Genomic DNA, 26,644 nt, shown 5'->3' on the forward strand with positions numbered 1-26,644 from the left:
GCACTGGGGTGACACTGGGGTGGTACTGGGTGACACTGGGTGGCACTGGGGTGACACTGGGTGGCACTGGGTGGCACTGGGTGACACTGTGTGACACTGGGTGGCACTGGGTGGCACTGGGGTGACACTGGGGTGGCACTGGGTGACACTGGGTGGCACTGGGGTGACACTGGGTGGCACTGGGTGGCACTGGGTGACACTGGGTGACACTGGGTGGCACTGGGGTGGCACTGGGGTGACACTGGGTGGCACTGGGTGGCACTGGGTGACACTGGGTGACACTGCGTGGCACTGGGTTACACTGGGTGGCACTGGGTGGCACTGGGTGACTCTGGGTGGCACTGGGTGGCACTGGGTGGCACTGGGTGACTCTGGGTGGCACTGGGTGGCACTGGGTGACTCTGGGTGGCACTGGGTGGCACTGGGTGGCACTGGGTGGCACTGGGTGACTCTGGGTGGCACTGGGTGGCACTGGGTGGCACTGGGTGACGCCGGCTCCGCTCAGGGGTCTCAGCCCTGAGGCCGCGTTCGAGAGGTGCCGGTGCCACCGCCCGCAGGCCTCGAGGACGAGGATCCGTTCCTGGAGGACGACGAGATCGTGGTGAGGACGCTGTTCCCCGAGAGCTGGCTCTGGCAGCTGGAGACGCTGACGGAGCCGCCCGACCAGCTGGGGTGAGCCTGCACCGCCCGTGCCAGCGCCCGTGCCAGCTCCTGTGCCACCTCCCGTGCCAGCTCCCGTGCCAGCTCCCGTGCCAGCTCCTGTGCCAGCTCCTGTGCCAGCTCCTGTGCCACCTCCTGTGCCAGCTCCTGTGCCAGCTCCTGTGCCACCACCCGTGCCACCTCCTGTGCCAGCTCCCGTGCCAGCTCCTGTGCCACCTCCCGTGCCACCCAGTGCCACCTCCCGTGCCACCTCCTGTGCCACCTCCTGTGCCAGCTCCTGTGCCACCTCCCGTGCCACCGCCTGTGCCACCTCCCGTGCCACCCAGTGCCACCTCCTGTGCCACCTCCCGTGCCACCCAGTGCCACCTCCTGTGCCACCTCCTGTGCCACCTCCCGTGCCACCTCCCGTGCCACCGCCCGTGCCAGCGCCTGTGCCAGCTCCCGTGCCACCGCCCGTGCCACCTCCTGTGCCAGCTCCTGTGCCACCGCCTGTGCCAGCTCCCGTGCCAGCTCCTGTGCCACCTCCCGTGCCACCGCCTGTGCCACCTCCTGTGCCAGCGCCTGTGCCACCTCCCGTGCCAGCTCCTGTGCCACTGCCCGTGCCACCGCCCGTGCCACCTCCCGTGCCACCTCCTGTCCAACCTCCCGTGCCACCTCCCGTGCCACCGCCCGTGCCACCTCCTGTGCCACCTCCTGTGCCAGCTCCCGTGCCAGCTCCTGTCCAACCTCCCGTGCCAGCTCCTGTGCCATCTCCTGTGCCACCTCCCGTCCAACCTCCTGTCCCACCTCCTGTGCCACCTCCTGTGCCACCGCCTGTGCCACCTCCTGTGCCACCTCCTGTGCCACCTCCTGTCCCACCGCCTGTGCCACCTCCTGTGCCACCTCCTGTGCCACCGCCTGTGCCACCTCCTGTGCCACCTCCCGTGCCACCTCCTGTGCCACCGCCTGTGCCACCGCCTCTGCCACCTTCTGTGCCACCGCTTGTCCCACCTCCTGTGCCACCTCCTGTGCCACCTCCTGTGCCACCTCCTGTGCCACCTCCCGTGCCACCTCCCGCCCCACCCCACGGACCAGCCTGGGCATGGTCACCCTGTCCTCATCCAGCTTGGACATGTCTGGAGACCAGGGAGGTCCCATGGTGGCTTTGGGACATCTCTGGGGACCAGGAAGGTTCTACTGAGGGTTTGGGACATCTTTGGAGACCAGGGAGGTCCAGCTGTGGGTTTGGGACATCTTTGGAGACCAGGAAGGTTCTACTGAGGGTTTGGGACATCTTTGGAGACCAGGAGAGTCCAGCTGTGGCTTTGGGACATCTTTGGAGACCAGGAAGGTCCAACTGTGGGTCTGGGACATCTTTGGAGACCAGGAAAGTCCCACGGTCGCTTTGGGACATCTTTGGAGACCAGGGAGGTCCCATGGTGGCTTTGGGACATCTTTGGAGACCAGGAAGGTCCAGCTGAGGGTCTGGGACATCTTTGGGGACCAGGAAGGTCCCACGGTCGCTTTGGGACATCTTTGGAGACCAGGAAGGTCCCACGGTGGGTTTGGGACATCTTTGGAGACCAGGAAGGTCCAGCTGAGGGTCTGGGACATCTTTAGGGACCAGAGAAGTCCCATGGTGACACCCCCCGACCATCTTGGTCTCTCCTGTCTTCTCCAGGATCTCGGCCAAGACCGTGCCCGTGTACCTGCAGGACTCCATCACCACCTGGGAGGTCCTGGCCGTCAGCCTGTCCCCCACCAAAGGTAGGTGGGCATGGAGGACCAGGGGGTTCCTGGGGGCAGCAGAAGGTCCCCAAACCTTGTAGGAGGTCCATGAGGCCTGAAGGGTCTCCTGAAGCCTGGAGGGGTTCACCAGGATTTGAGGGATCTCCAGAATCTGAGGGCGTGGAGATGCCCCAAAGCCTGGTGGCCATGCTGGAGATGTGAGGGATCTCCATGGAACTTGAGGGATCTCCTGAACTTTGGGATTCAAGGGGTCTCCTCAACCTTGAGCAGATCCCACAGCTCTTGATGGATCTCCCAAACCCTGGGAGGACTCTGTGGGTCTTGATGGATCTCCTAAACCTTGATGGATCTCCTGAACGTTGGGAGGACTCTGTGGGTCTTGATGGATCTCCTAAACCTTGATGGATCTCCTAAAGCTTGGGATGATCCCACAGTTCTTGATGGATCTCCCAAACCTTGGGAGGACTCTGCTGGTTTTGATGGACCTCCCAAACCTTGGGAAGACCCCGTGGATCTTCAGGGATCTCCCAAACTTTGGGATTCAAGGGGTCTTCTAAACCTTGAGGAGATCCCACCGTTCTTGATGGATCTCCTGAACTTTGTGAGGACTCTGTGGGTTTTGATGGATCTCCTAAACCTTGGGATGATCCCACAGTTCTTGATGGATCTCCCAAACCTTGGGAGGACTCTGGGTTTTGATGGATCTTCTAAACCTTGAGCAGATCCCACAGTTCTTGATGGATCTCCTAAACCTTGGGAGGGCTCTGTGGGTTTTGATGGATCTCCTAAACCTTGATGGATCTCCTAAACGTTGGGAGGACTCTGTGGGTTTTGATGGATCTCCTAAAGCTTGAGCAGATCCCACAGTTCTTGATGGATCTCCCAAACCTTGGGAGGATTCTGAGATCTTGATGGATCTCCTAAACCTTGATGGATCTCCTAAACCTTGACGGATCTCCTAAACGTTGGGAGGACTCTGTGGGTTTTGATGGATCTCCTAAAGCTTGGGATGATCCCACAGTTCTTGATGGATCTCCCAAACCTTGGGAGAACTCTGTGGATCTTGAGGGATCTCCCAAACTTTGGGATTCAAGGGGTCTCCTAAACCTTGAGCAGATGGCACAGTTCTTGATGGATCTCCTAAACCTTGATGGATCTCCTGAACCTTGTGAGGACTCTGGGTTTTGGTGGATCTCCTAAAGCTTGGAATTCAAGGCGTCTCCTAAACCTTGAGCAGATCCCACAGTTCTTGACGGATCTCCTGAACTTTGTGAGGACTCTGTGGGTTTTGACGGATCTCCCCAACCTTGGGAGGATCCCACAGTTCTTGATGGACCTCCCAAACCTTGGGAGGACTCTGCTGCTTTTGATGGACCTCCCAAACCCTGGGAGGACTCTTTGGGTCTTGATGGATCTCCTAAACCTTGATGGATCTCCTAAACCTTGGGAGGACTCTGTGGGTTTTGGTGGATCTCCTAAAGCTTGAGAGGGTCCCACAGTCCATGATGGATCTCCCAAACCTTGTAGGAGGTCCATGAGGCCTGAAGGGTCTCCTGAAGCCTGGAGGGGTTCACCAGGATTTGAGGGATCTCCAAAATCTGAGGGCGTGGAGATGCCCCAAAGCCTGGTGGCCATGCTGGAGATGTGAGGGATCTCCATGGAACTTGAGGGATCTCCTGAACTTTGGGATTCAAGGGGTCTCCTCAACCTTGAGCAGATCCCACAGTCCTTGATGGATCTCCCAAACCTTGTGAGGACTCTGCTGGTTTTTATGGACCTCCCAAACCTTGGGAGGACTCTTTGGGTCTTGATGGACCTCCTAAACCTTGATGGATCTCCTGAACGTTGGGAGGGCTCTGTGGGTTTTGATGGATCTCCTAAAGCTTGGGATGATCCCACAGTTCTTGATGGATCTCCTAAAGCTTGGGAGGATTCTGAGATCTTCATGGATCTCTTAAACCTTGGGAGGATCCCACAGTTCTTGATGGATCTCCCAAACCTTGGGAGGACTCTGGGTTTTGATGGACCTCCCAAACCTTGGGAAGACCCCGTGGATCTTCAGGGATCTCCCAAACTTTGGGATTCAAGGGGTCTTCTAAACCTTGAGGAGATCCCACCGTTCTTGATGGATCTCCTGAACTTTGTGAGGACTCTGTGGGTTTTGATGGATCTCCTAAACCTTGGGATGATCCCACAGTTCTTGATGGATCTCCCAAACCTTGTGAGGACTCTGGGTTTTGATGGATCTCCTCAACCTTGAGCAGATCCCACAGTTCTTGATGGATCTCCCAAACCCTGGGAGGGCTCTGTGGGTCTTGATGGATCTCCTAAACCTTGATGGATCTCCTGAACGTTGGGAGGACTCTGTGGGTCTTGATGGATCTCCTAAACCTTGATGGATCTCCTAAAGCTTGGGATGATCCCACAGTTCTTGATGGATCTCCCAAACCTTGGGAAGACCCTGTGGATCTTGAGGGATCTCCTGAACTTTGGGATTCAAGGGGTCTCCTAAACCTTGAGCAGATCCCACAGTTCTTGATGGACCTCCCAAACCTTGGGAGGACTCTTTGGGTCTTGATGGACCTCCTAAACCTTGATGGATCTCCTGAACATTGGGAGGACTCTGTGGGTTTTGATGGATCTCCAAAACCTTGGGATGATCCCACAGTTCTTGATGGATCTCCTAAACCTTGGGAGAACTCTTTGGGTCTTGATGGATCTCCTAAACCTTGATGGATCTTCTAAACCTTGATGGATCTCCTGAACGTCGGGAGGACTCTGTGGCTCTTGATGGATCTCCCAAACCTTGGGATGATCCCACAGTTCTTGATGGATCTCCCAAACCTTGTGAAGGATCTGTGGGTCTTGATGGATCTCCTAAACCTTGATGGATCTCCTAAACGTTGGGATGATCCCACAGTTCTTGATGGATCTCCTAAACCTTGATGGATCTCCTAAACCTTGATGGATCTCCTAAACCTTGTGAGGATTCTGAGATCTTCATAGATCTCCTAAACCTTGTGAGGACTCTTTGGGTCTTGATGGATCTCCTAAACCTTGAGCAGATCCCACAGCTCTTGATGGATCTCCCAAACCTTGGGAGGACTCTGTGGGTCTTGATGGATCTCCCAAACCTTGATGGATCTCCTAAAGCTTGGGATGATCCCACAGTTCTTGATGGATCTCCTAAACCTTGTGAGGACTCTGAGATCTTCATGGATCTCCTAAACCTTGGGAGGACTCTGCTGGTTTTGATGGACCTCCCAAACCGTGGGAGGACTCTTTGGGGTCTTGATGGATCTCCTAAACATTGATGGATCTCCCAAACCTTGTGAGGACTCTGGGTTTTGATGGACCTCCCAAACCTTTTGAGATCTCCCTGCCCTTCCAGGCACCTCTGAAGCCCTCGGGGCTGCCTTGGGCCCACGAGATGTCCCCAACCCCAACCCCACCCCTGCCGTGTCCCCACCGATGTCCCCACCCCCAGACCTGACGTGTCCCACCGATGTCCCCAACCCAACCCCCACCCCTGCCGTGTCCCCACCGATGTCCCCAAGCCCACCCCCACCCCTGCCGTGTCCCCACCGATGTCCCCACCCCCAGACCTGACGTGTCCCCACCGATGTCCCCAACCCCAACCCCCACCCCTGCCGTGTCCCCACCGATGTCCCCACCCCCACCCCCACCCGTGCCGTGTCCCCACCGATGTCCCCACCCCCACCCCCACCCATGCCGTGTCCCCACCCGCAGGACTTTGCGTGGCCACCCCGTACGAGATCACGGTGCTGAAGCAGTTCTTCATGGACCTCCGCCTGCCCTACTCGGTGGTGAGGAACGAGCAGGTGGAGATCCGCGCCGTCCTCTACAACCACCTGCCGCAGGACATCACGGTCAGCTGGGGGACGTCCTTTTGGGGGGACACCAACCGTCACCTTCTCCAGACCTTGGGGTGTGACCTCCTGGTGGCCGTGCAGGTGCGCGTGGAGCTGGTCCACAACCCCGAGCTGTGCAGCCCCTCCACGGCCAAGCGCAGGTTCCAGCAGGTCCTGAAGGTCAAGGCCCAGTCCTCGCGCGCCGTCCCCTTCGTCGTCGTCCCCCTCAAGCTGGGCCAGCTGGACGTCGAGGTCAAGGCGTCCGTCCGCGACCGCTACATGGGTGACGGCGTCAAGAAGAAGCTCCGGGTGGTGGTGAGTGGTCATCGGTGGTGGCGTCGATGTTCTTGAGGTGTTCCCAGCATGGTGGAATCCCAGCATGGTGGCATCGATGTTCTTGAGATGTTCTCAGCATGGTGGCATCTATGTTCTTGAGATGTTCCCAGCATGGTGGCACCCATGGTGGCATCGATGTTCTTGAGATGTTCCCAGCATGGTGGCATCCATGGTGGCATCCCAGCATGGTGGCATCGATGTTCTTGAGGTGTTCCCAGCATGGTGGCATCCATGGTGGCATCTCAGCATGGTGGCATCGATGTTCTTGAGATGTTCTCAGCATGGTGGCATCCCAGCATGGTGGCATCCATGGTGGCGTCCCAGCATGGTGGCATCGATGTTCTTGAGATGTTCCCAGCATGGTGGCATCAATGGTGGCATCCCAGCATGGTGGCATCAATGGTGGCATCCCAGCATGGTGGCATCGATGTTCTTGAGATGTTCCCAGCATGGTGGCACCCACGGTGGCATCGATGTGCTTGAGGTGTTCCCAGCATGGTGGCATCCATGGTGGCATCCCAGAATGGTGGCATCGATGTTCTTGAGATGTTCCCAGCACGGTGGCATCCCAGCATGGTGGCATCAATGGTGGAATCCCAGCATGGTGGCATCGATGTTCTTGAGATGTTCCCAGCATGGTGGCACCCATGGTGGCATCGATGTTCTTGAGATGTTCCCAGCATGGTGGCATCCATGGTGGCATCCCAGCATGGTGGCATCGATGTTCTTGAGGTGTTCCCAGCATGGTGGCATCCATGGTGGCATCTCAGCATGGTGGCATCGATGTTCTTGAGATGTTCTCAGCATGGTGGCATCCCAGCATGGTGGCATCCATGGTGGCGTCCCAGCATGGTGGCATCGATGTTCTTGAGATGTTCCCAGCATGGTGGCATCAATGGTGGCATCCCAGCATGGTGGCATCAATGGTGGAATCCCAGCATGGTGGCATTGATGTTCTTGAGATGTTCCCAGCATGGTGGCATCCATGGTGGCATCGATGTTCTTGAGGTGTTCCCAGCATGGTGGCATCAATGGTGGCATCCCAGCATGGTGGCATCGATGTGCTTGAGGTGTTCCCAGCATGGTGGCATCCATGGTGGCATCCCAGAATGGTGGCATCGATGTTCTTGAGATGTTCCCAGCACGGTGGCATCCCAGCATGGTGGCATCAATGGTGGAATCCCAGCATGGTGGCATCGATGTTCTTGAGATGTTCCCAGCATGGTGGCATCCATGGTGGCATCCCAGCACGGTGGCATCCATGGTGGCATCCACGGTGGCATCCCAGTATGGTGGCATCGATGTTCTTGAGATGTTCCCAGCATGGTGGCATCCATGGTGGCATCCCAGCATGGTGGCATCGATGTTCTTGAGATGTTCCCAGCATGGTGGCACCCATGGTGTTCTCCTTCAGTGGTTTTGGGTGGTCACCATGGGTGGGTGGGCCAGGTCCACCACAGCAGGAGGGGGTGGGAGGTGGTGGCACGTCCGGTCTGCTGTGGTGGCACCAAGGGGTCGGTGTGAGTGGCCAGGTTGGTTTGATTGCATTATTGATTTGGTGGTTTCAATCAATATCTTCATTGATGATCTGGATGGGATCAGGCTGACCATGGAATTGATGTTTTCAATCAATATCTTCATTGATAAGATCACCAAGGCCGGGATGACCATGGGACTTGATGCCCTCATTGATTTGGTGTTTTTAATCAATATCCTCATTGATATTGATGGGGTCGTGATGACCATGGGACTTGATGCCCTCATTGATTTGATATTTTCAATCAATATCTTCATTGATCACCTGGATGGGATCAGGCTGACCATGGGACTTGATGCCCTCATTGATTTGATATTTTTAATCAATATCTTCATTGATGATCTCAATGGTGTCACCAAGTTCATGGGACTTGATGCCCTCATCGATTTGGTGTTTTCAATCAATATCTTCATTGATCACCTGGATGGGATCAGGTTGACCATGGGATTTGATGTTTTCAATCAATATCTTCATTGATGATCTTGATGGGATGACCAAGCTCAGGTTGACCATTGGACTTGATACCCTCATTGATTTGGTATTTTTAATCAATATCTTCATTGATGATCTTGATGGGGTCACCAAGCTCAGGCTGACCATGGGACTTGATACCCTGATTGATCTGGTATTTTCAATCAATATCTTCATTGATGAGATCATCAAACCCAGCATGACCATGGGACTTGATGCCCTCATTGATTTGTTATTTTCAATCAATATCTTCATTGATCACCTGGATGAGATCAGGATGACCATGGGACTTGATGTCCTTTTTGATTGGAAGTTTTTAATCAATATCCTCATTGATATTGATGGTGTCGTGATGACCATGGGACTTGATGCCCTCATTGATTTGTTATTTTCAATCAATATCTTCATTGATCACCTGCATGGGATCAGGCTGACCATGGGATTTGATGTTTTCAATCAATATCTTCATTGATGATCTTGATGGGATGACCAAGCTCAGGTTGACCATTGGACTCGATACCCTCATTGATTTGGTGTTTTTAATCAATATCTTCATTGATGGGATCGGGATAGGATCAGGCTGACCATGGGACTTGATGTTCTTAATCAATATCTTCATTGATGATCTTGATGGGGTCAGGCTGACCTTGGGACTTGATGTCCTCATTGGTTTGTTATTTTCAATCAATATCTTCATTGATCACCTGGATGGGATCAGGCTGACCACGGGACTTGATGTCCTCATTGATTTGGTGTTTTCAATCAATATCTTCATTGATCACCTCGATGGGGTCACCAACGCCAGGATGACTATGGGACTTGATGCCCTCATTGATTTGATATTTTCAATCAATATCTTCATTGATCACCTGGATGGGATCAGGCTGACCATGGGATTTGATTTGATGTTTTCAATCAATATCTTCATTGATGATCTTGATGGGATCACCAAGCTCAGGCTGACCATGGGACTTGGTGCCCTCATTGATTTGGTATTTGTAATCAATATCTTCATTGATGATCGGGATAGGATCAGGCTGACCATGGGACTTGATGTTCTTAATCAATATCCTCATTGATGATCTTGATGGGGTCAGGCTGACCTTGGAACTTGATGCCCTCATTGATTTGGTGTTTTCAATCAATATCTTCATTGATCACCTGCATGGGATCAGGCTGGCCATGGGACTTGATGTTCTTAATCAATATCTTCATTGATCACCTGGATGGGATCAGGCTGACCATGGGACTTGATGTCCTTATTGATTTGGTATTTTTAATCAATATCTTCATTGATGATCTTGATGGGGTCACCAAGCTCAGGCTGACCATGGGACTTGATACCCTGATTGATCTGGTATTTTCAATCAATATCTTCATTGATGAGATCATCAAACCCAGCATGACCATGGGACTTGATGCCCTCATTGATTTGTTATTTTCAATCAATATCTTCATTGATCACCCGGATGGGCTCAGGTTTACCATGGAACTTGATGCCCTCATTGATTTGATATTTTCAATCAATATCTTCATTGATCACCTGGATGAGATCAGGATGACCATGGGACTTGATGTCCTTTTTGATTGGAAGTTTTTAATCAATATCCTCATTGATATTGATGGGGTCGTGATGACCATGGGACTTGATGCCCTCATTGATTTGATATTTTCAATCAATATCTTCATTGATGATCTCAATGGGGTTACCAAGCTCAGGCTGACCATGGGACTTGATGCCCTCATTGATTTGGTATTTTTAATCAATATCTTCATTGATGATCTTGATGGGGTCACCAAGCTCAGGCTGACCATGGGACTTGATGCCCTCATTGATTTGATATTTTCAATCAATATCTTCATTGATGATCTCCATGGGGTCACCAAGCTCAGGCTGACCATGGGACTTGATGTCCTCGTTGATTTGATATTTTCAATCAATATCTTCATTGATCACCTGGATCAGATCAGGCTGACCATGGGACTTGATGTCCTCATTGATTTGGTATTTTTAATCAATATCTTCATTGATGATCTCCATGGGGTCACCAAGCTCAGGCTGACCATGGGACTTGATGCCCTGATTGATCTGGTATTTTCAATCAATATCTTCATTGATGAGATCATCAAACCCAGCATGACCATGGGACTTGATGCCCTCATTGATTTGTTATTTTCAATCAATATCTTCATTGATCACCTGGATGGGATCAGGCTGACCATGGGACTTGATGTCCTCATTGATTTGATATTTTCAATCAATATCTTCATTGATCACCTGGATGGGATCAGGATGACCATGGGACTTGATGTCCTTTTTGATTGGAAGTTTTTAATCAATATCTTCATTGATATTGATGGGGTCGTGATGACCATGGGACTTGATGCCCTCATTGATTTGATATTTTCAATCAATATCTTCATTGATGATCTCCATGGGGTCACCAAGCTCAGGCTGACCATGGGACTTGATGTCCTCGTTGATTTGATATTTTCAATCAATATCTTTATTGATCACCTGGATGGGATCAGGCTGACCATGGGACTTGATGCCCTCATTGATTTGATATTTTCAATCAATATCTTCATTGATCACCTCGATGGGGTCACCAAGCTCAGGCTGACCATGGGACTTGATGCCCTCATTGATTTGATATTTTCAATCAATATCTTTATTGATCACCTGGATCAGATCAGGCTGACCATGGGACTTGATGCCCTCATTGATTTGATATTTTCAATCAATATCTTTATTGATCACCTGGATCAGATCAGGCTGACCATGGGACTTGATGTCCTCGTTGATTTGGTATTTTTAATCAATATCTTCATTGATGATCTCCATGGGTCACCAAGCTCAGGCTGACCATGAGACTTGATGCCGTTATTGATCTGATATTTTCAATCAATATCTTCATTGTTGATCTCCATGGGGTCCCCAAGCTCAGGCTGACCATGGTGGCCACACAATGAAGTTGACCAAGACACCAGAGTGACCTTGGTGTCTCCAGGACCTCAGCCACCTGTGTGACCCGGTGTGGCCTCCTGGCGCTGTCCCCGTGTGTCACTGGGGGTACTGGTTTCTACTGGGAGGCCTCTCCTGGTGGTCCAGAGGGGTTGGGACGGGGAGGAACCCAGACCCAAACCCACCTTCAGCTCTGGACTCTGCCCTGGACAGCCCGAGGGGATGCGGCTGGAGAAGACGGTGAAGATCGTGGAGCTGGACCCGCAGAAGAAGGGAGTCAGTGAGTGACATCTCTGGGGAGGTCCCATGGTGGCTTTGGGACATCTTTGGGGTCCATGGAGGTGTCACAGTGGGTTTGGGACATCTTTGAGGTCCATGGAGGTCCCATGGTGGATTTGGGAGGATAAAGGAGGTCCCACGGAGGCTTTGGGACATCTCTGGGGTCCATGGAGGTGTCACAGTGGGTTTAAGACATCTTTGAGGTCCATGGAAGTCCCATGGTGGCTTTGGGATGTCATTGGGGTCCATGGAGGACCCACAGTGGGTTTGGGACATTTTTGAGTTCCATGGAGGTCCCACAGTGGGTTTGGGGCATCTTTGGTGACCAGGGAGGTCCCACAGTGGCTTTGGGACATCTTTGGAGATCAAGAAGCTCCCATGGTGGCTTTGGGACATCTCTGGGGATCAAGGAGGTCCCACGGTGGCTTTGGGACATCTTTGGGGACCATGGACATCTCACTGTGGGTTTGGGACATCTTTGGGGATTAAAGAGGTCCCATGGTGGCTTTGGGTCATCTTTGGGGACCAGGGAGGTCCCACGGTGGCTTTGGGACATCTTTGGCGACCATGGAGGTCCTGTGGTGGCTTGGGGATGTCTTTGGGGACCAGGGAGGTCCCACCATGGATCTGGGACATCTGGAGGGATCAAGGAGGAACCTCCAAGCTCAGGTTTGGGACAACTTGGAGGACAAGAGACATCCCACCACGGAACTGGGACATCTCAAGGGACAAGGGCCACCTTGATGTGGGGCGGGGCTGGGCCACCTCAGGAGAGGATTTGGGGTCACCACACCCACACCCACCCCACCCCACAGACGGGGTGCAGGAGGAGCGGGTGAAGGCCGCGGACCTCTCGGACATCGTCCCCAACACCGAGTCGGAGACCAAAGTCAGCATCCAGGGTGAGCACCGCGGAGAAGACGCACGGGGACAACCTGGCGGTGGGGTGGGACACCTCGAGCGTGACGCGCCCTCTCCTGGCCCAGGCAACCCCGTGTCCATCATGGTGGAGAAGGCCATCGACGGGGCCAAGCTGAAGCACCTGATCGTGACGCCGGCGGGCTGCGGGGAGCAGAACATGATCGCCATGACGCCCACGGTCATCGCCGTCCACTACCTGGACAGCACCATGCAGTGGGAGAACTTCGGCATCGACCGCCGCGCCGGCGCCATCGAGCTGATCAAGAAAGGTGGGAACGGTTCCAGGGTGGTGGGGATGTCCTCAGAATGGCGGGAATGGCACCAAATGTGGTAGGAATGTCCTCAGAATGGTGGAAGGTCCTCAGAATGGTGGGAATGGCAAAAAAAAAGTGGTGGGAATGGCACCAAAGTGGTGGGAATGGCAACAAAATGGTGGGAAAGTCCTCAAAATGGTGGGAGTGCCCTCAAAATGGTGGGAACGGCAATGAAAGTGGTGGGAATGTCCTCTGAATGGGGGGAATGTCCTCAAAATGGTGGGAACACCTCTGAAAGTGGTGGGAAAGTCCTCAAAATGGTGGGAATGGCAACAAAATTGGTGGGAATGTCCTCAAAATGGTGAGAAAGTCCTCAAAATTGTGGGAAAGTCCTCAAAATGGTGGGAATATCCTCAGAATGGTGGGAATGGCAACAGAAGTGGTGGAATGTCCTCAAAATGATGGAATGTTCTCAAAATGGTGGGAATGGCATCAAAATGGTGGGAATACGAAAGTGGTGGGGATGTCCTCAAAATGGTGAGAACATCAACAAAATGCTGGGAATGTCCTCGAAATGGTGGGAATGTTCTCAAAATGGTGGGAACGGCTCCGAAAGTGGTGGGGATGTCCTCAAAATGGTGGGGATGTCCTCAAAATGGTGGGAACGGCAACAAAAGTGGTGGAGATGTCCTCAAAATGGTGAGAACATCAACAAAATGGTGGGAATGTCCTCAAAATGGTGGGAATGTTCTCAAAATGGTGGGAATGTTCTCAAAATGGTGGGAACGGCACCCAAATGGTGGTAATGTCAACGAAAATGGTGGGAACGTCCTCAAAATGGTGGGAATGTCCTCAAAAGGGTGGGAACGTCAACAAAAATGGTGGGAACGTCCTCAAAATGGTGGAATGTCCTCAAAATGGTGGAAATATCCTCACAATGGTGGAATGTCCTCCAAATGGTGGGAATGGCACCAAAATGGTGGAATGGCAACGAAAGTGGTGGGAATGTCCTCAGAATGGTGGAATGGCAATGAAAATGGTGGGAGCATTCTCAACATGGTGGGAAAGTCCTCAAAATGGTGGGAAGGGCAATGAAAGTGGTGGGAATGTCCTCAAAAGGGTGGTAATGTCCTCAAAATGGTGGGAAAGTCCTCAAAATGGTGGGGATGTCCTCAAAATGGTGGGATGTCCTCAAAATGGTGGAAACAGCAACGAAAGTGGTGGAGATGTCCTCAAAATGGTGAGAACATCAACAAAATGCTGGGAATGTCCTCAAAATGGTGGGAATGTTCTCAAAATGGTGGGAACGGCACCAAAATGGTGGGAACGTCAACGAAAATGGTGGGAACGTCCTCAAAATGGTGGGAAAGTCCTCAAAAGGGTGGGAATGTTCTCAAAATGGTGGAAATATCCTCACAATGGTGGAATGTCCTCCAAATGGTGGGAATGGCACCAAAATGGTGGAATGGCAACGAAAGTGGTGGGAATGTCCTCAAAATGGTGGGAATGTCCTCAGAATGGTGGGAATACCAACAAAAGGGGTGGGAATGTCATCAAAATGGTGGGAAAGTCCTCAGAATGGTGGGAATGGCACCAAAATGGTGGGAAAGTCCTCAAAAGTGGTGGAATGTCCTCAGAATGGTGGGAATGTCCTCAGAATGGTGGGAATATCAACAAAAGGGGTGGGAATGTCATCAAAATGGTGGGAAAGTCCTCAGAATGGTGGGAATGGCACCAAAATGGTGGGAAAGTCCTCAAAAGTGGTGGAATGTCCTCAAAATGGTGGGAATGTCCTCAAATTCATCATTGCATTGACCAATGGTTGGAGAACATTGGTGGCCTGAGGCCACCCCTCACACTGACCGGTGGTTGGAGAACATTGGTGGCCTGAAACCCACCCAGGCCACCCCTCATGTTGGTCAACAGTTGGAGGACATTGGTGGCCTGAGGGTTCCTCAGCTTGGTGGGTGCTCTTTGTGGTGGCCAATGGTTGGAGGACATTGGTGGCCTGAAGCCACCACTGGCCATCCCTCACATTGACCAACAGCTGGAGAGCATTGGTGGCCTGAGGGTTCCTCAGCTTGGTGGGTGCTCTTTGTGGTGGCCAATGGTTGGAGGACATTGGTGGCCTGAAGCCCACCCAGGCCACCCCTCATGTTGACCAACAGCTGGAGAACATTGGTGGCCTGAGGCCACCCCTCACATTGACCAATGGCTGGAGAACATTGGTGACCTGAAGCCACCATCAGCCACCCCTCATATTGACCAATGGTTGGAGAACATTGGTGGTCTGAGGGTTCCTCAGCTTTGGTGGGTGCTCTGTGTGTTGGTCAATGGTTGGAGGACATTGGTGGCCTGAAGCCACCACTGGCCATCCCTCACATTGACCAACAGCTGGAGAACATTGGTGGCCTGAGGCCACCCCTCACGTTGACCAACAGCTGGAGAGCATTGGTGGCCTGAAGCCACCACTGGCCACTGCTCACATTGACCAATGGCTGGAGGACATTGGTGGCCTGAAGCCACCACCAGCCACCCCTCATGTTGGCCAACAGTTGGAGAACATTGGTGGCCTGAAGCCACCTCATGTTGACCAACGATTGGAGAACATTGGTGGCCTGAGGCCGCCCCTCATGTTGACCAACAGCTGGAGAACATTGGTGGCCTGAGGCCACCCCTCACATTGACCAGTGGTTGGAGAACATTGGTGGCCTGAAGCCACCACCAGCCACCCCTCATATTGACCAACAGTTGGAGAACATTGGTGGCCTGAGGCCACCCCTCACGTTGACCAACAGCTGGAGAGCATTGGTGGCCTGAAGCCACCACTGGCCACCGCTCACATTGACCAATGGCTGGAGGACATTGGTGGCCTGAAGCCACCACCAGCCACCCCTCATGTTTGCCAACAGTTGGAGGACATTGGTGGCCTGAGGCCACCCCTCATGTTGACCAACAGTTGGAGAACATTGGTGGCCTGAGGCCACCCCTCATGTTGACCAACAGTTGGAGAACATTGGTGGCCTGAGGCCACCCCTCATGTTGACCAACAGCTGGAGAACATTGGTGGCCTGAAGCCCAGCCAGGCCACCCCTCGCGTTGACCAAGGGCCATCTCCTCGCAGGTTACACCCAGCAGTTGGCCTTCCGCAAGCCCGACAGCTCCTACGCCGCCTTCATCAATCGCCCCTCCAGCACCTGGTGAGGGACCTCCTCCCACCACCACCACCACCACCACCACCACCACCCAGCCCAGGTGACCCGGCCGCTCAGGTGTCCCCATCTCCAGGTTGACCGCCTACGTGGTGAAGGTGTTCGCCATGGCCAGGAGGCTGACGGACATCGAGCACGGCGAGATCTGCGGCCCCATCAAGTGGCTCATCCTCAACAAGCAGAAGCCGGACGGGGTCTTCCAGGAGGACGCGCCCGTCATCCATAAGGAGATGGTGGTAGGAGGACACCTCCAACTGTCACTGGTGGTGGCCGAAGCTTGAGGGGCCTCGGGTGGAGGGTGGGAGGTTTGGGTGAAGGTCTGGTGAACTTTGGGTGTTCCTTGGGTGAAGGTCAGATGAACTTCAGGAATTCGTTGAGTGTTCCTTGGGTGAAGGTCAGGTGTTCCTTGGGTGTTCCTTGGACATTCTTTGGGTGAGGGTCAGGTGTTCCTTGGGTGTTCCTTGGGTGGTTTTTGGGTGTTCCTTGGACGTTCCTTGGCTGAAGGTCAGGTGAACCTCAGGAATTCGTTGAGTGTTCCTTGGTTGAAGTTCAGGTGGGTTTTGGGTGAAGGTCTGGTGAACTTTGGGTGTTCCTTGGCTGAAGGTCAGGTGAACCTCAGGAATTCCTTGAGTGATCCTTGGTTGGAGTTTGGGTGGGTTTTGGGTGTTCCTTGGGTGAAGGTCAGGTGTTCCTTGGGTGTTCCTTGGGTGCTTTTTGGGTGTTCCTTGGACGTTCCTTGGGTGAAGATCAAGTGTTCCTTGGGTGTTCCTTGGGTGGCTTTTGGGTGTTCCTTGGACGTTCCTTGGGTGAGGGTCAGGTGGACCTCAGGGATTCTTTAAATGGTCCTTGGTTGAAGTTCAGGTGGGTTTTGGGCGTTCCTTGGGTGAAGGTCAGGTGTTCCTTGGGCGTTCCTTGGGTGAAGGTCAGGTGTTCCTTGGGTGTTCCTTGGGTGAAGGTCAGGTGTTCCTTGGGCGTTCCTTGGACATTCTTTGGGTGAGGGTCAGGTGTTCCTTGGGTGCTTTTTGGGTGTTCCTTGGACGTTCCTTGGCTGAAGGTCAGGTGAACCTCAGGAATTCGTTGAGTGATCCTTGGTTGGAGTTTGGGTGGGTTTTGGGTGAAGGTCTGGTGAACTTTGGGTGTTCCTTGGGCGTTCCTTGGGTGAAGGTCAGGTGAACCACAGGAATTCTTGGAGTGATCCTTGGTTGGAGAAGTTTGGGTGGGTTTCGAGTGTTCCTTGGGTGTTTTTTGGGTGTTCCTTGGACGTTCCTTGGGTGAAGGTCAGGTGTTCCTTGGGTGTTCCTTGGGTGTTTTTTGGGTGTTCCTTGGGCGTTCCTTGGGTGAAGGTCAGGTGAACCTTGGCTGAAGGTCAGGTGAACCTCAGGAATTCGTTGAGTGTTCCTTGGTTGAAGTTTGGGTGGGTTTTGGGTGTCCCTTGGGTGTCCATTGGGTGTCCCTTGATTGTCCCTTGGATGTTCCTCCTGTGAAGGTCAGGTGAAGGTCAGATGTTCTTTAGGTGGCTTTTGGGTGTTCTTTGGGTGTCCCTTGATTGTCCCTTGGGTGTTCCTCACCTGAAGGTCAGATGAAGGTCTGATACCCTTTGGATGTCCCTTGGGTGAAGTTTGGGGGTCCATTTGGTGTCCCTTGGATGTTCCTTGTGTGAAGGTCAGGTGAAGGTCAAACACTGCTGAGGTGTCCCTTGGGTGTCCTTTGAGTGTCCCTCGAGTGTTCCTCACCTGAAGGTCAGGTGAAGGTCAGATGTTCTTTGAGTCTCCCTTGGGTCTTCCTTGGGTGTTCTTTGGATGTTCCTTGGGTGTTCCTCACCTGAAGGTCAGATGAAGGTCAGGTGAAGGTCAGATAACCGTTGGATGTTCCTTGGGTGTTCCTCACCTGAAGGTCAGATGAAGGTCAGGTGAAGGTCAGATGACCTTTGAATGTTCCTTGGGTGTTCCTCACCTGAAGGTCAGGTGAAGGTCAGGTGAAGGTCAGATAACCTTTGAATGTCCTTTGGTTTTTCCTCACCTGAAGGTCAGATGAAGGTCAGATACCTTTGGCTGTCCCTTGGCTGTCCCTTGGCTGTCCCTCAGACCGACCAAGGACAGATCTTTGCAATGACCTCCTGGTGGACCACCGATCTCTTGGAGAACCCCAATCCCGAGGTTTTTCCCTCATTTTCCTCCCCCAGGGGGCTACGTGGGCGCCGAGCCCGAGGTGTCCCTCACCTCTTTCGTCCTCATCGCCCTCGAGGAGGCACGGGACATCTGCAAGGACCACGTCAACGTGAGTGACCCCACGGGTGACGCTCCTGAGGTTCCACACCGTCACGGAAGCCACCTGAGATACCAAATTCTCCATCCTCGCTTCTCCAGAGCTTGGAGGAGAGCATCAACAAGGCCGCCGGGTTCCTGGCGCGGCGCTACGAGAGCCTGGCCCGGCCCTACACGGTGGCCCTGGCGTCCTACGCGCTGGCCCTGGTCGGGAAGCTCAAGAGCGAGAGGGTCCTCACGAAGTTCTCCAAAGGTGAGACCTCAGCAGGGGTCAAATTGGGGTGAAAGGAGGTGGATTTGGGTTCTCCGAAGGTTCTCCAAAGGTGACACCAAAGCTGGGGTGGAAATTGGTCAAAATTGGGGTGAAAGGAGGTGGGTTTGGGTCCTCATGAGGTTCTCCAAAGGTGAGACCTCAACAGGGGTCAAATTGGGGTGAAAGGAGGTGGATTTGGGTTCTCCGAAGGTTCTCCAAAGGTGACACCAAAACTGGGGTGGAAATTGGTCAAAATTGGGGTGAAAGGAGGTGGGTTTGGGTTCTGACAAGGTTCTCCAAAGGTGACATCTCAAGAGAGGTCAAATCTAGGTGAAAGGAGGTGGGTTTGGGTTCTCCAAAGGTTCTCCAAAGGTGACGCCAAAACTGGGGTGGAAATTGGTCAAAATTGGGGTGAAAGGAGGTGGGTTTGGGTTCTCCAAAGGTTCTCCAAAGGTGAGACCTCAACAGGGGTCAAATTGGGGTAAAAGAACGTAGATTTGGGTTCTCCGAAGTTCTTCAAAGGTTCTCCAAAGGTGACACCAAACCTGGGGTGGAAATTGGTCAAATTGGGGTGAAAGGAGGTGGGTTTGGGTCCTCAAGAGGTTCTCCAAAGGTGAGACCTCAACAGGGGTCAATTTGGGGTAAAAGAATGTGGATTTGGGTTCTCCAAAGGTTCTCCAAAGGTTCTCCAAAGGTGACACCAAACCTGGGGTTGAAATTGGTCAAATTGGGGTGAAGGGAGGTGGGTTTGGGTCTTCAGGAGGTTCTCCAAAGGTGACATCTCAAGAGGGGTCAAATCAAGGTGAAAGGAGGTGGATTTGGGTTCTCCAAAGGTTCTCCAAAGGTTCTCCAAAGGTGACATCTCAAGAAGGGTCGAAACTGGGGGTGAAGGGAGGTGGGTTTGGGTCCTCCTGAGATTCTTGAAGGTGACACCTCACCTAGGGGTTAAAAGGGATGGAACTGGGGTGAAGTGATGTGGTTTTGGGCTCTCAGAAGGTTCTCCAAAGCTGGTTTTGGGTCCTCCTGAGGTTCTCCAGAACTGATTCCTCACCCAGGCCTGGAATTTGGGCTCAGGGGAGGTGGTTTTGGGTCCTCTTGACATTCTCCAAATCAGCTTTTGGGTTCTCCTGAGGTTCTCCAAATCACGTTCTGGGTTCTCCTGAGCTTCTCCAGATCAGATTTTGGGTTCTCCTGAGGTTCTCCAGATCAGATTTTGGGTTCTCCTGAGGTTCTCCAACCTCACCTTGGAGTTAAATGGATGAAACTGGGGTCAGCGGAGGTGGCTTTGGGTCCTCCTGAGGTTCTCCTGAGGTTCTCCAAATCAGGTTTTGGGTTCTCCTGGGGTTCTCCTACCTCACCTTGCGGTTAAATGAGATGAAACTGGGGTCAGGAGAGATGGTTTTGGGTTCTCCTGAGGTTCTCCAGACCTGCTCCTCACCCAGGGTTGGAATTTGGGGTCAGGGGAGGTGGTTTTGGGTCCTCTTGACATTCTCCAAATCAGATTTTGGGTTCTCCTGAGGTTCTCCAAATCACGTTCTGGGTTCTCCTGAGGTTCTCCAAATCAGATTTTGGGTCTTCCTGAGCTTCTCCAAATCAGATTTTGGGTCCTCCTGAGGTTCTCCGACCTCACCTTGGAGTTAAATGGATGAAGCTGGGGTCAGGGGAAGTGGCTTTGGGTCCTCCTGAGGTTCTCCTGAGGTTCTCCAAATCAGGTTTTGGTTCCTCCTGAGGTTCTCCAGACCTGCTCCTCACCCAGGCCTGGAATTTGGGCTCAGGGGACGTGGTTCTGGGTCCTCCTGACCTTCTCCAGCAGCGACTTAGAACCCTCCTGAGATACCACCTCACCCGGGGCTGTGCCTTGCGGTGGGGCTGAGGTGGCCGTGGAGGTCCCTGGTGACCCCAGGGATGTCCCCGCAGGTGGGGCCAGCTGGGAGGAGAGCAACGCCCGCACCTTCAACATCGAGGGCACGTCCTACGCGCTGCTGGCCCTGCTGGAGATGAAGAAGTCCGAGCTGGCCGGGCCGGTGGTGCGGTGGTTGGCCCAGCAGAACTACTACGGAGGAGGTTACGGATCCACCCAGGTGGGACACCTGGCCACCCCGGGGACATCCCTGGTGGACAGGGGTGGGCCTTGTGGTGCTGGGGACAGCTTGGGTGGCACAGGAGGTGAAGGTCGGGCGGATGAGGTTGGGGTGGTCCAGGTGGTGTCACCAAGGTCTGGTGGGACCGGTGTCACCTGAAGGTTGCTCTGAAGAGGTTGGGGTGGTCCAGGTGGTGTCACCAAGCTCTGGTGGCACCAGTGTGACCTTGAGGCCACTCTGAAGATCTGGTGGGTTCTCCACCAGTGTCACCAAGCCATGGTGACCCTGATGTCCCCTCAAGGCCATCCAGGAGAACTTGTGGCCTCTCCACCAGTGTCTCCAAGGCCTGGTGGCACCAATGTCACCTCAAGGTTATGCAGAAGAGGTTGGGGTGGTCCAGGTGGTGTCACCAAGGCCTGGTGGGACCGGTGTCACCTGAAGGTTGCTCTGAAGAGTTTGGGGTGGTGCAGGTGGTGTCACCAAGGTCTGGTGGCACCAATGTGACCTTGAAGATCTGGTGGGTTCTCCACCAGTGTCACCAAGCCCTGGTGGCACCAATGTCACCTCAAGGTGATTCAGAAGAGTTTGGGGTGGTCCAGGTGGTGTCACCAAGGTCTGGTGGCACCAGTGTGACCTTGAGGCCACTCTGAAGATCTGGTGGGTTCTCCACCAGTGTCACCAAGCCATGGTGACTCTGATGTCCCCTCAGGCCACCCAGGAGAACTTGTGGGTTCTCCACCCAGTGTCACCAAGGCCTGGTGGCACTGGTGTCACCTGAAGGTTGCTCTGAAGAGGTTGGGGTGGCCCAGGTGGTGTCTCCAAGCCCTGGTGGCACCAATGTCACCTCAAGGTGACTCAGAAGAAGTTGGGGTGGCCCAGGTGGTGTCACCAAGGCCTGGTGGGACCAATGTCACCTCGAGGTTACTCAGAAGATCTGGTGGGTTCTCCATCAGTGTCACCAAGCCATGGTGACCCTGATGTCCCCTCAGGCCACCCAGGAGAACTTGTGGGTTCTCCACCCAGTGTCACCAAGCTCTGGTGACACCAATGTCCCCTCAGGCCACCATCCTGGTGTTCCAAGCGCTGGCCCGGTACCAGGTGGACACAGTTGGTGTCCCCAAGCTGTGGTGACCGTGGTGTCCACCCAAAAGTTCTTGTGGGTTCTCCATCAATGTCCCCAAGCCCTGGTGACCCCGGTGTCCCCTCAGGCCACCATCCTGGTGTTCCAAGCGCTGTCCCAGCACACACAGTTGGTGTCCCCAAGCCCTGGTGACCCTGGTGTCCACCCAGAAGATCTCGTGGGTTCTCCATCAATGTCTCCAAGCCCTGGTGACCCCGGTGTCCCCTCAGGCCACCATCCTGGTGTCCCCAAGCCCTGGTGACCCCGGTGTCCCCTCAGGCTACCATCCTGGTGTCCCCAAGCCCTGGTGACCCTGGTGTCTCCTCAGGCCACCATCCTGGTGTCCCCAAGCCCTGGTGACCCTGGTGTCTCCTCAGGCCACCATCCTGGTGTTCCAGGCGCTGGCGCGGTACCAGGTGGTGTCCCCAAGCCCTGGTGACCCTGGTGTCCACCCAGAAGATCTTGTGGGTTCTCCATCAGTGTCCCGAACCCCTGGTGATCCTGGTGTCTCCTCAGGCCACCATCCTGGTGTCCCCAAGCCCTGGTGATCCTGGTGTCCCCTCAGGCCACTATCCTGGTGTCCCCAAGCCCTGGTGACCCTGGTGACCCCGGTGTCCCCTCAGGCCACCATCCTGGTGTTCCAGGCGCTGGCGCGGTACCAGGTGGTGTCCCCAAGCCCTGGTGACCCCGGTGTCTCCTCAGGCCACCATCCTGGTGTTCCAGGCGCTGGCGCGGGTACCAGGTGGTGTCCCCAAGCCCTGGTGACCCCGGTGTCCCCTCAGGCCACCATCCTGGTGTTCCAGGCGCTGGCGCGGTACCAGGCGGCCGCGCGGGCGCAGGAGCAGCTGGAGCTGGACGTGTCGGTGCTGCTGCCGCGCCGCGCCAGCCCCGTCAAATACCGCATCGAGAACCGCAACGCGCTGGTGGCGCGCTCCGCCGAGGTAACGGCGCCGCCAGCTGGCACCTGGCACGGGCACCTGGCATCGGCACCTGGCACCTGTCCCTGGCATCTGTCCCTGTCCCTGTCCCTGGCACCTGTCCCTGGCATTGGCATCTGGCATCGGCACCTGGCATTGGCGCCTGGCACCTGTCCCTGGCACCTGTCCCTGTCCCTGTCCCTGGCACCTGGCATTGGCACCTGGCACCTGTCCCTGTCCCTGGCATTGGCACCTGGCATCGGCACCTGTCCCTGTCCCTGTCCCTGTCCCTGGCACCTGGCATCGGCACCTGTCCCTGTCCCTGTCCCTGTCCCTGACATTGGCACCTGGCATCGGCACCTGGCACCTGTCCCTGTCCCTGTCCCTGGCACCTGGCATTGTCACCTGGCCCTGGCACCTCTCCCTGTCCCTGACACCTGTCCCTGGCATTGTCACCTGGAATTGTCCCTGTCCTTGTCCCTGGCATTGTCACCTGGCCCTGTCTCTGTCACCTGTCACCTGGCATTGTCACTGTCACCTGTCCCCTGGCATTGTCACCTGTCACCTGTCCTTGTCACCTGTCCTCGGCACCTGTCCTTGTCACCTCCCCCTGACATTCTCACCTGGCATTGTCACCTGTCCCTGTCCCTGACACCTGTACCTGGCACCTGGCACCTGGAATTGTCCCTGTCCTTGTCCCTGGCATTGTCACCTGTCCCTGTCCCTGACACCTGTCCCTGGCATTGTCACTGTCACCTGGCATTGTCACTGTCACCTGTCCTTGTCACCTGTCCTCGGCACCTGTCCCTGTCCTTGTCACCTCTCCCTGGCATTCTCACCTGTCCTTGGCACCTGTCCCTGGCATTGGCACCTGTTCCTGTCCCTGTCCCTGCTGTTGTCACCTGTCCCTGTCCCTGGCATTGGCACCTGGCACCTGTCCCTGTCTCTGTCACCTGTCCCCTGGCATTGTCACCTGGCACTGGCACCTGTCCCTGTCCCTGACACCTGTCCCTGGCATTGTCACCTGTCACCTGGCATTGTCACCTGTCCTTGGCACCTGTCCCTGTCCCTGTCCTGCCGTTGTCACCTGTCCCTGTCACCTGGCATTGGCACCTGTCCCTGTCCCTGGCATTGGCACCTGTCCCTGTCCCTGTTACCTGGCACCTGGCATTGTCACTTGTCCTGGGCACCTGTCCTTGGAACCTGGCACCTGGCACATGCACCTGGCACCTGGAATTGTCCCTGTCCCTGGCACTGTCACCTGTCCTTGGCACCTGTCCCTGTCCTTGTTACCTGTCCTCTGGCATTGTCACCTGTCACTGTTACCTGTCCTCTGGCATTGTCACCTGGCACCTGTCCTTGGCACCTGTCCTTGGCACCTCTCATCTGTCCCTGGCATTGTCACTTGTCCTTGTCACCTGTCCCTGTCCTTGTCACCTGTCCCTGTCCTTGTCACCTGGCACCTGTCCATGTCCTTGTCACCTGTCCTTGGCACCTGTCCTTGGCACCTGTCCTTGTCACCTGGCACCTGTCCCTGGCACCTGATACCTGGAACTGTCTTGCCACCTGTCCCTGTCCTTGTCACCTGTCCTTGTCACCTGTCCTTGTCACCTGTCCCTGTCCTTGTAACCTGTCACCTGTCCCTGTCCTTGTCATCTGTCCTTATAACCTGTCACTGTCCTTGTCACCTGTCCTTGTCACCTGGCATTGGCACCTGTCCCTGTCCTTGTCACCTGGCACCTGTACCTGCCACCTGGCACCTGGAATTGTCCCTGTCCCTGGCAATGTCACCTGTCCTTGTCCCTGGCATTGTCACTATCCTTGTCACCTGTCCTTGGCATCTGTCCTTGGCACTCTGTCCCTGTCACCTGTCCCTGTCCTTGGCACCTGTCCCTGTCACCTGGCATTGTCACCTGTCCCTGTCCCTGTCACCTGGCACCTGTCCCTGGCATTGTCACTTGTCCTTGGCACCTGTCTTTGTCACCTGTCCTGGTCACCTATACCTGGCACCTGGCTCCTGGCACCTGGCACCTGGAATTGTCCCTGGCACCTGGCACCTGGCACCTGTCCTTGTCACCTGTCCCTGTCCTTATCACCTGTCCTTGTCACCTGTCCCTGTCCCCTGGCACTGGCACCTGTCCCTGGCACCTGTCCCTGTCCTTGGCACTTGTCACCTGTCACCTGGCATTGTCACCTGTCCCTGTCCCTGTCCCCTGGCACTGGCACCTGTCCCCTCCCGATGTCCCCTCTCCTGTCCCAGTGTCCCCTGTCCCCTCCCGATGTCCTCAATGTCCCCTGTCCCTCCTGGGGACGTCTCCTGTCCCCTCCTGATGTCCCCAATGTCCCCTCCCGATGTCCTCAATGTCCCCTGTCCCTCCTGGGGACGTCTCCTGTCCCCTCCTGATGTCCCCAATGTCCCCTCCCGATGTCACCAACGTCCCCTGTCCCTCCTGGGGATGTCACCTGTCCCCTGCCAACGTCCCCTGCCCCCCTCCCAATGTCCCCTGTCCTCTCCCAGTGTCCCCTACCAATGTCCCTGATGTCCCCGATGTCCCCAATGTCCCCTCCCAATGTCCCCTCTCAATGTCCCCTGTCCCTCCTGGGGATGTCCCCTGCCCCCTCCCAATGTCCTCAATATCCCCAATGTCCCCAATGTCCTCAATGTCCCCAATATCCCCAATGTCCCCAGTGTCCCCAATGTCCCCGATGTCCCCAATGTCCCCAATGTCCCCAATGTCCCCAATGTCCCCAATATCCCCAGTGTCCCCAGTGTCCCCAATGTCCCCAATGTCCCCAATGTTCCCAATGTCCCCAATGTCCCCAGTGTCCCCAGTGTCCCCAGTGTCCCCAATGTCCCCAATGTCCCCAATGTCCCCAGTGTCCCCAGTGTCCCCAGTGTCCCCAATGTCCCCAATGTCCCCAATATCCCCAATGTCCCCAATATCCCCAATGTCCCCAGTGTCCCCAATGTCCCCAGTGTCCCCGATGTCCCCAATGTCCCCGATGTCCCCTCAGACCAAGCACAACGAGGAGTTCACGGTCAAGGCGGAGGGCGTGGGCAAGGGGACAATGACAGTGGTGACCGTGTACCACGTCCCCAATGTCCCCAGTGTCCCCAATGTCCCCTCCCAATGTCCCCTCTCAATGTCCCCTGTCCCTCCTGGGGATGTCCCCTGCCCCCTCCCAATGTCCTCAATGTCCTCAATGTCCCCAGTGTCCCCAATGTCCCCAATGTCCCCGATGTCCCCTCAGACCAAGCACAACGAGGAGTTCACGGTCAAGGCCGAGGGCGTGGGCAAGGGGACAATGACAGTGGTGACCGTGTACCACGCCAAGGTCCCCGAGAGGGAGGACAAGTGTGACAAGTTCCAGCTGAGCGTGGACGTGCAGGACGTCGACCACGGTGGGTCCCCAAGTGTCCCCTCCCTGTCCTGGCGGTGTCACCGCCAGCCCCTCCCCGTGTCCCCTGTGTGAGTGCCTCGTGTCACCTTTGATGTCACCTCATTGTCCCCACCCAGGCAGGGAAGAGCAGGACATCATCAGGACAGTCAAGATCAACATCTGCACCAGGTGGGGACAGTGGGGACATTGGGGACATTGAGGACATTGGGGACACTGGGGACATTGGGGACATTGGGGACATTGGGGACATTGGGGACATTGGGGACTCTGGGGATATTGGGGACAGTGGGGACAGTGGGGAATTGGGGACACTGGGGACATTGGGGACAGTGGGGACAGTGGGGAATTGGGGACAGTGGGGAATTGGGGACA

General features: G+C 54.9%; 1 protein-coding gene across 1 annotated transcript in view; it reads left to right on the forward strand.

The window, feature by feature from the left end:
- Nucleotides 1-26,644, forward strand: part of LOC134433533 (A.superbus venom factor 1-like) — a 68,988-nt gene that overhangs the window by 28,565 nt on the left and 13,779 nt on the right. Inside the window, exons 17-32 of the mRNA XM_063182361.1 lie at nt 536-672; nt 2,321-2,406; nt 6,139-6,278; nt 6,363-6,575; nt 11,783-11,849; nt 12,664-12,750; nt 12,835-13,038; nt 16,148-16,223; nt 16,312-16,471; nt 16,533; nt 18,418-18,512; nt 18,602-18,752; nt 20,670-20,833; nt 22,736-22,894; nt 26,123-26,273; nt 26,389-26,440. Of these exons, the coding sequence (XP_063038431.1) occupies nt 536-672; nt 2,321-2,406; nt 6,139-6,278; nt 6,363-6,575; nt 11,783-11,849; nt 12,664-12,750; nt 12,835-13,038; nt 16,148-16,223; nt 16,312-16,471; nt 16,533; nt 18,418-18,512; nt 18,602-18,752; nt 20,670-20,833; nt 22,736-22,894; nt 26,123-26,273; nt 26,389-26,440 (1,943 nt within the window). The remainder of the gene's footprint in view (nt 1-535; nt 673-2,320; nt 2,407-6,138; nt 6,279-6,362; nt 6,576-11,782; nt 11,850-12,663; nt 12,751-12,834; nt 13,039-16,147; nt 16,224-16,311; nt 16,472-16,532; nt 16,534-18,417; nt 18,513-18,601; nt 18,753-20,669; nt 20,834-22,735; nt 22,895-26,122; nt 26,274-26,388; nt 26,441-26,644) is intronic.

This window comes from Melospiza melodia, unplaced genomic scaffold (genome assembly GCF_035770615.1).
Source record: "Melospiza melodia melodia isolate bMelMel2 unplaced genomic scaffold, bMelMel2.pri scaffold_194, whole genome shotgun sequence".
NCBI lineage: Eukaryota > Metazoa > Chordata > Aves > Passeriformes > Passerellidae > Melospiza > Melospiza melodia.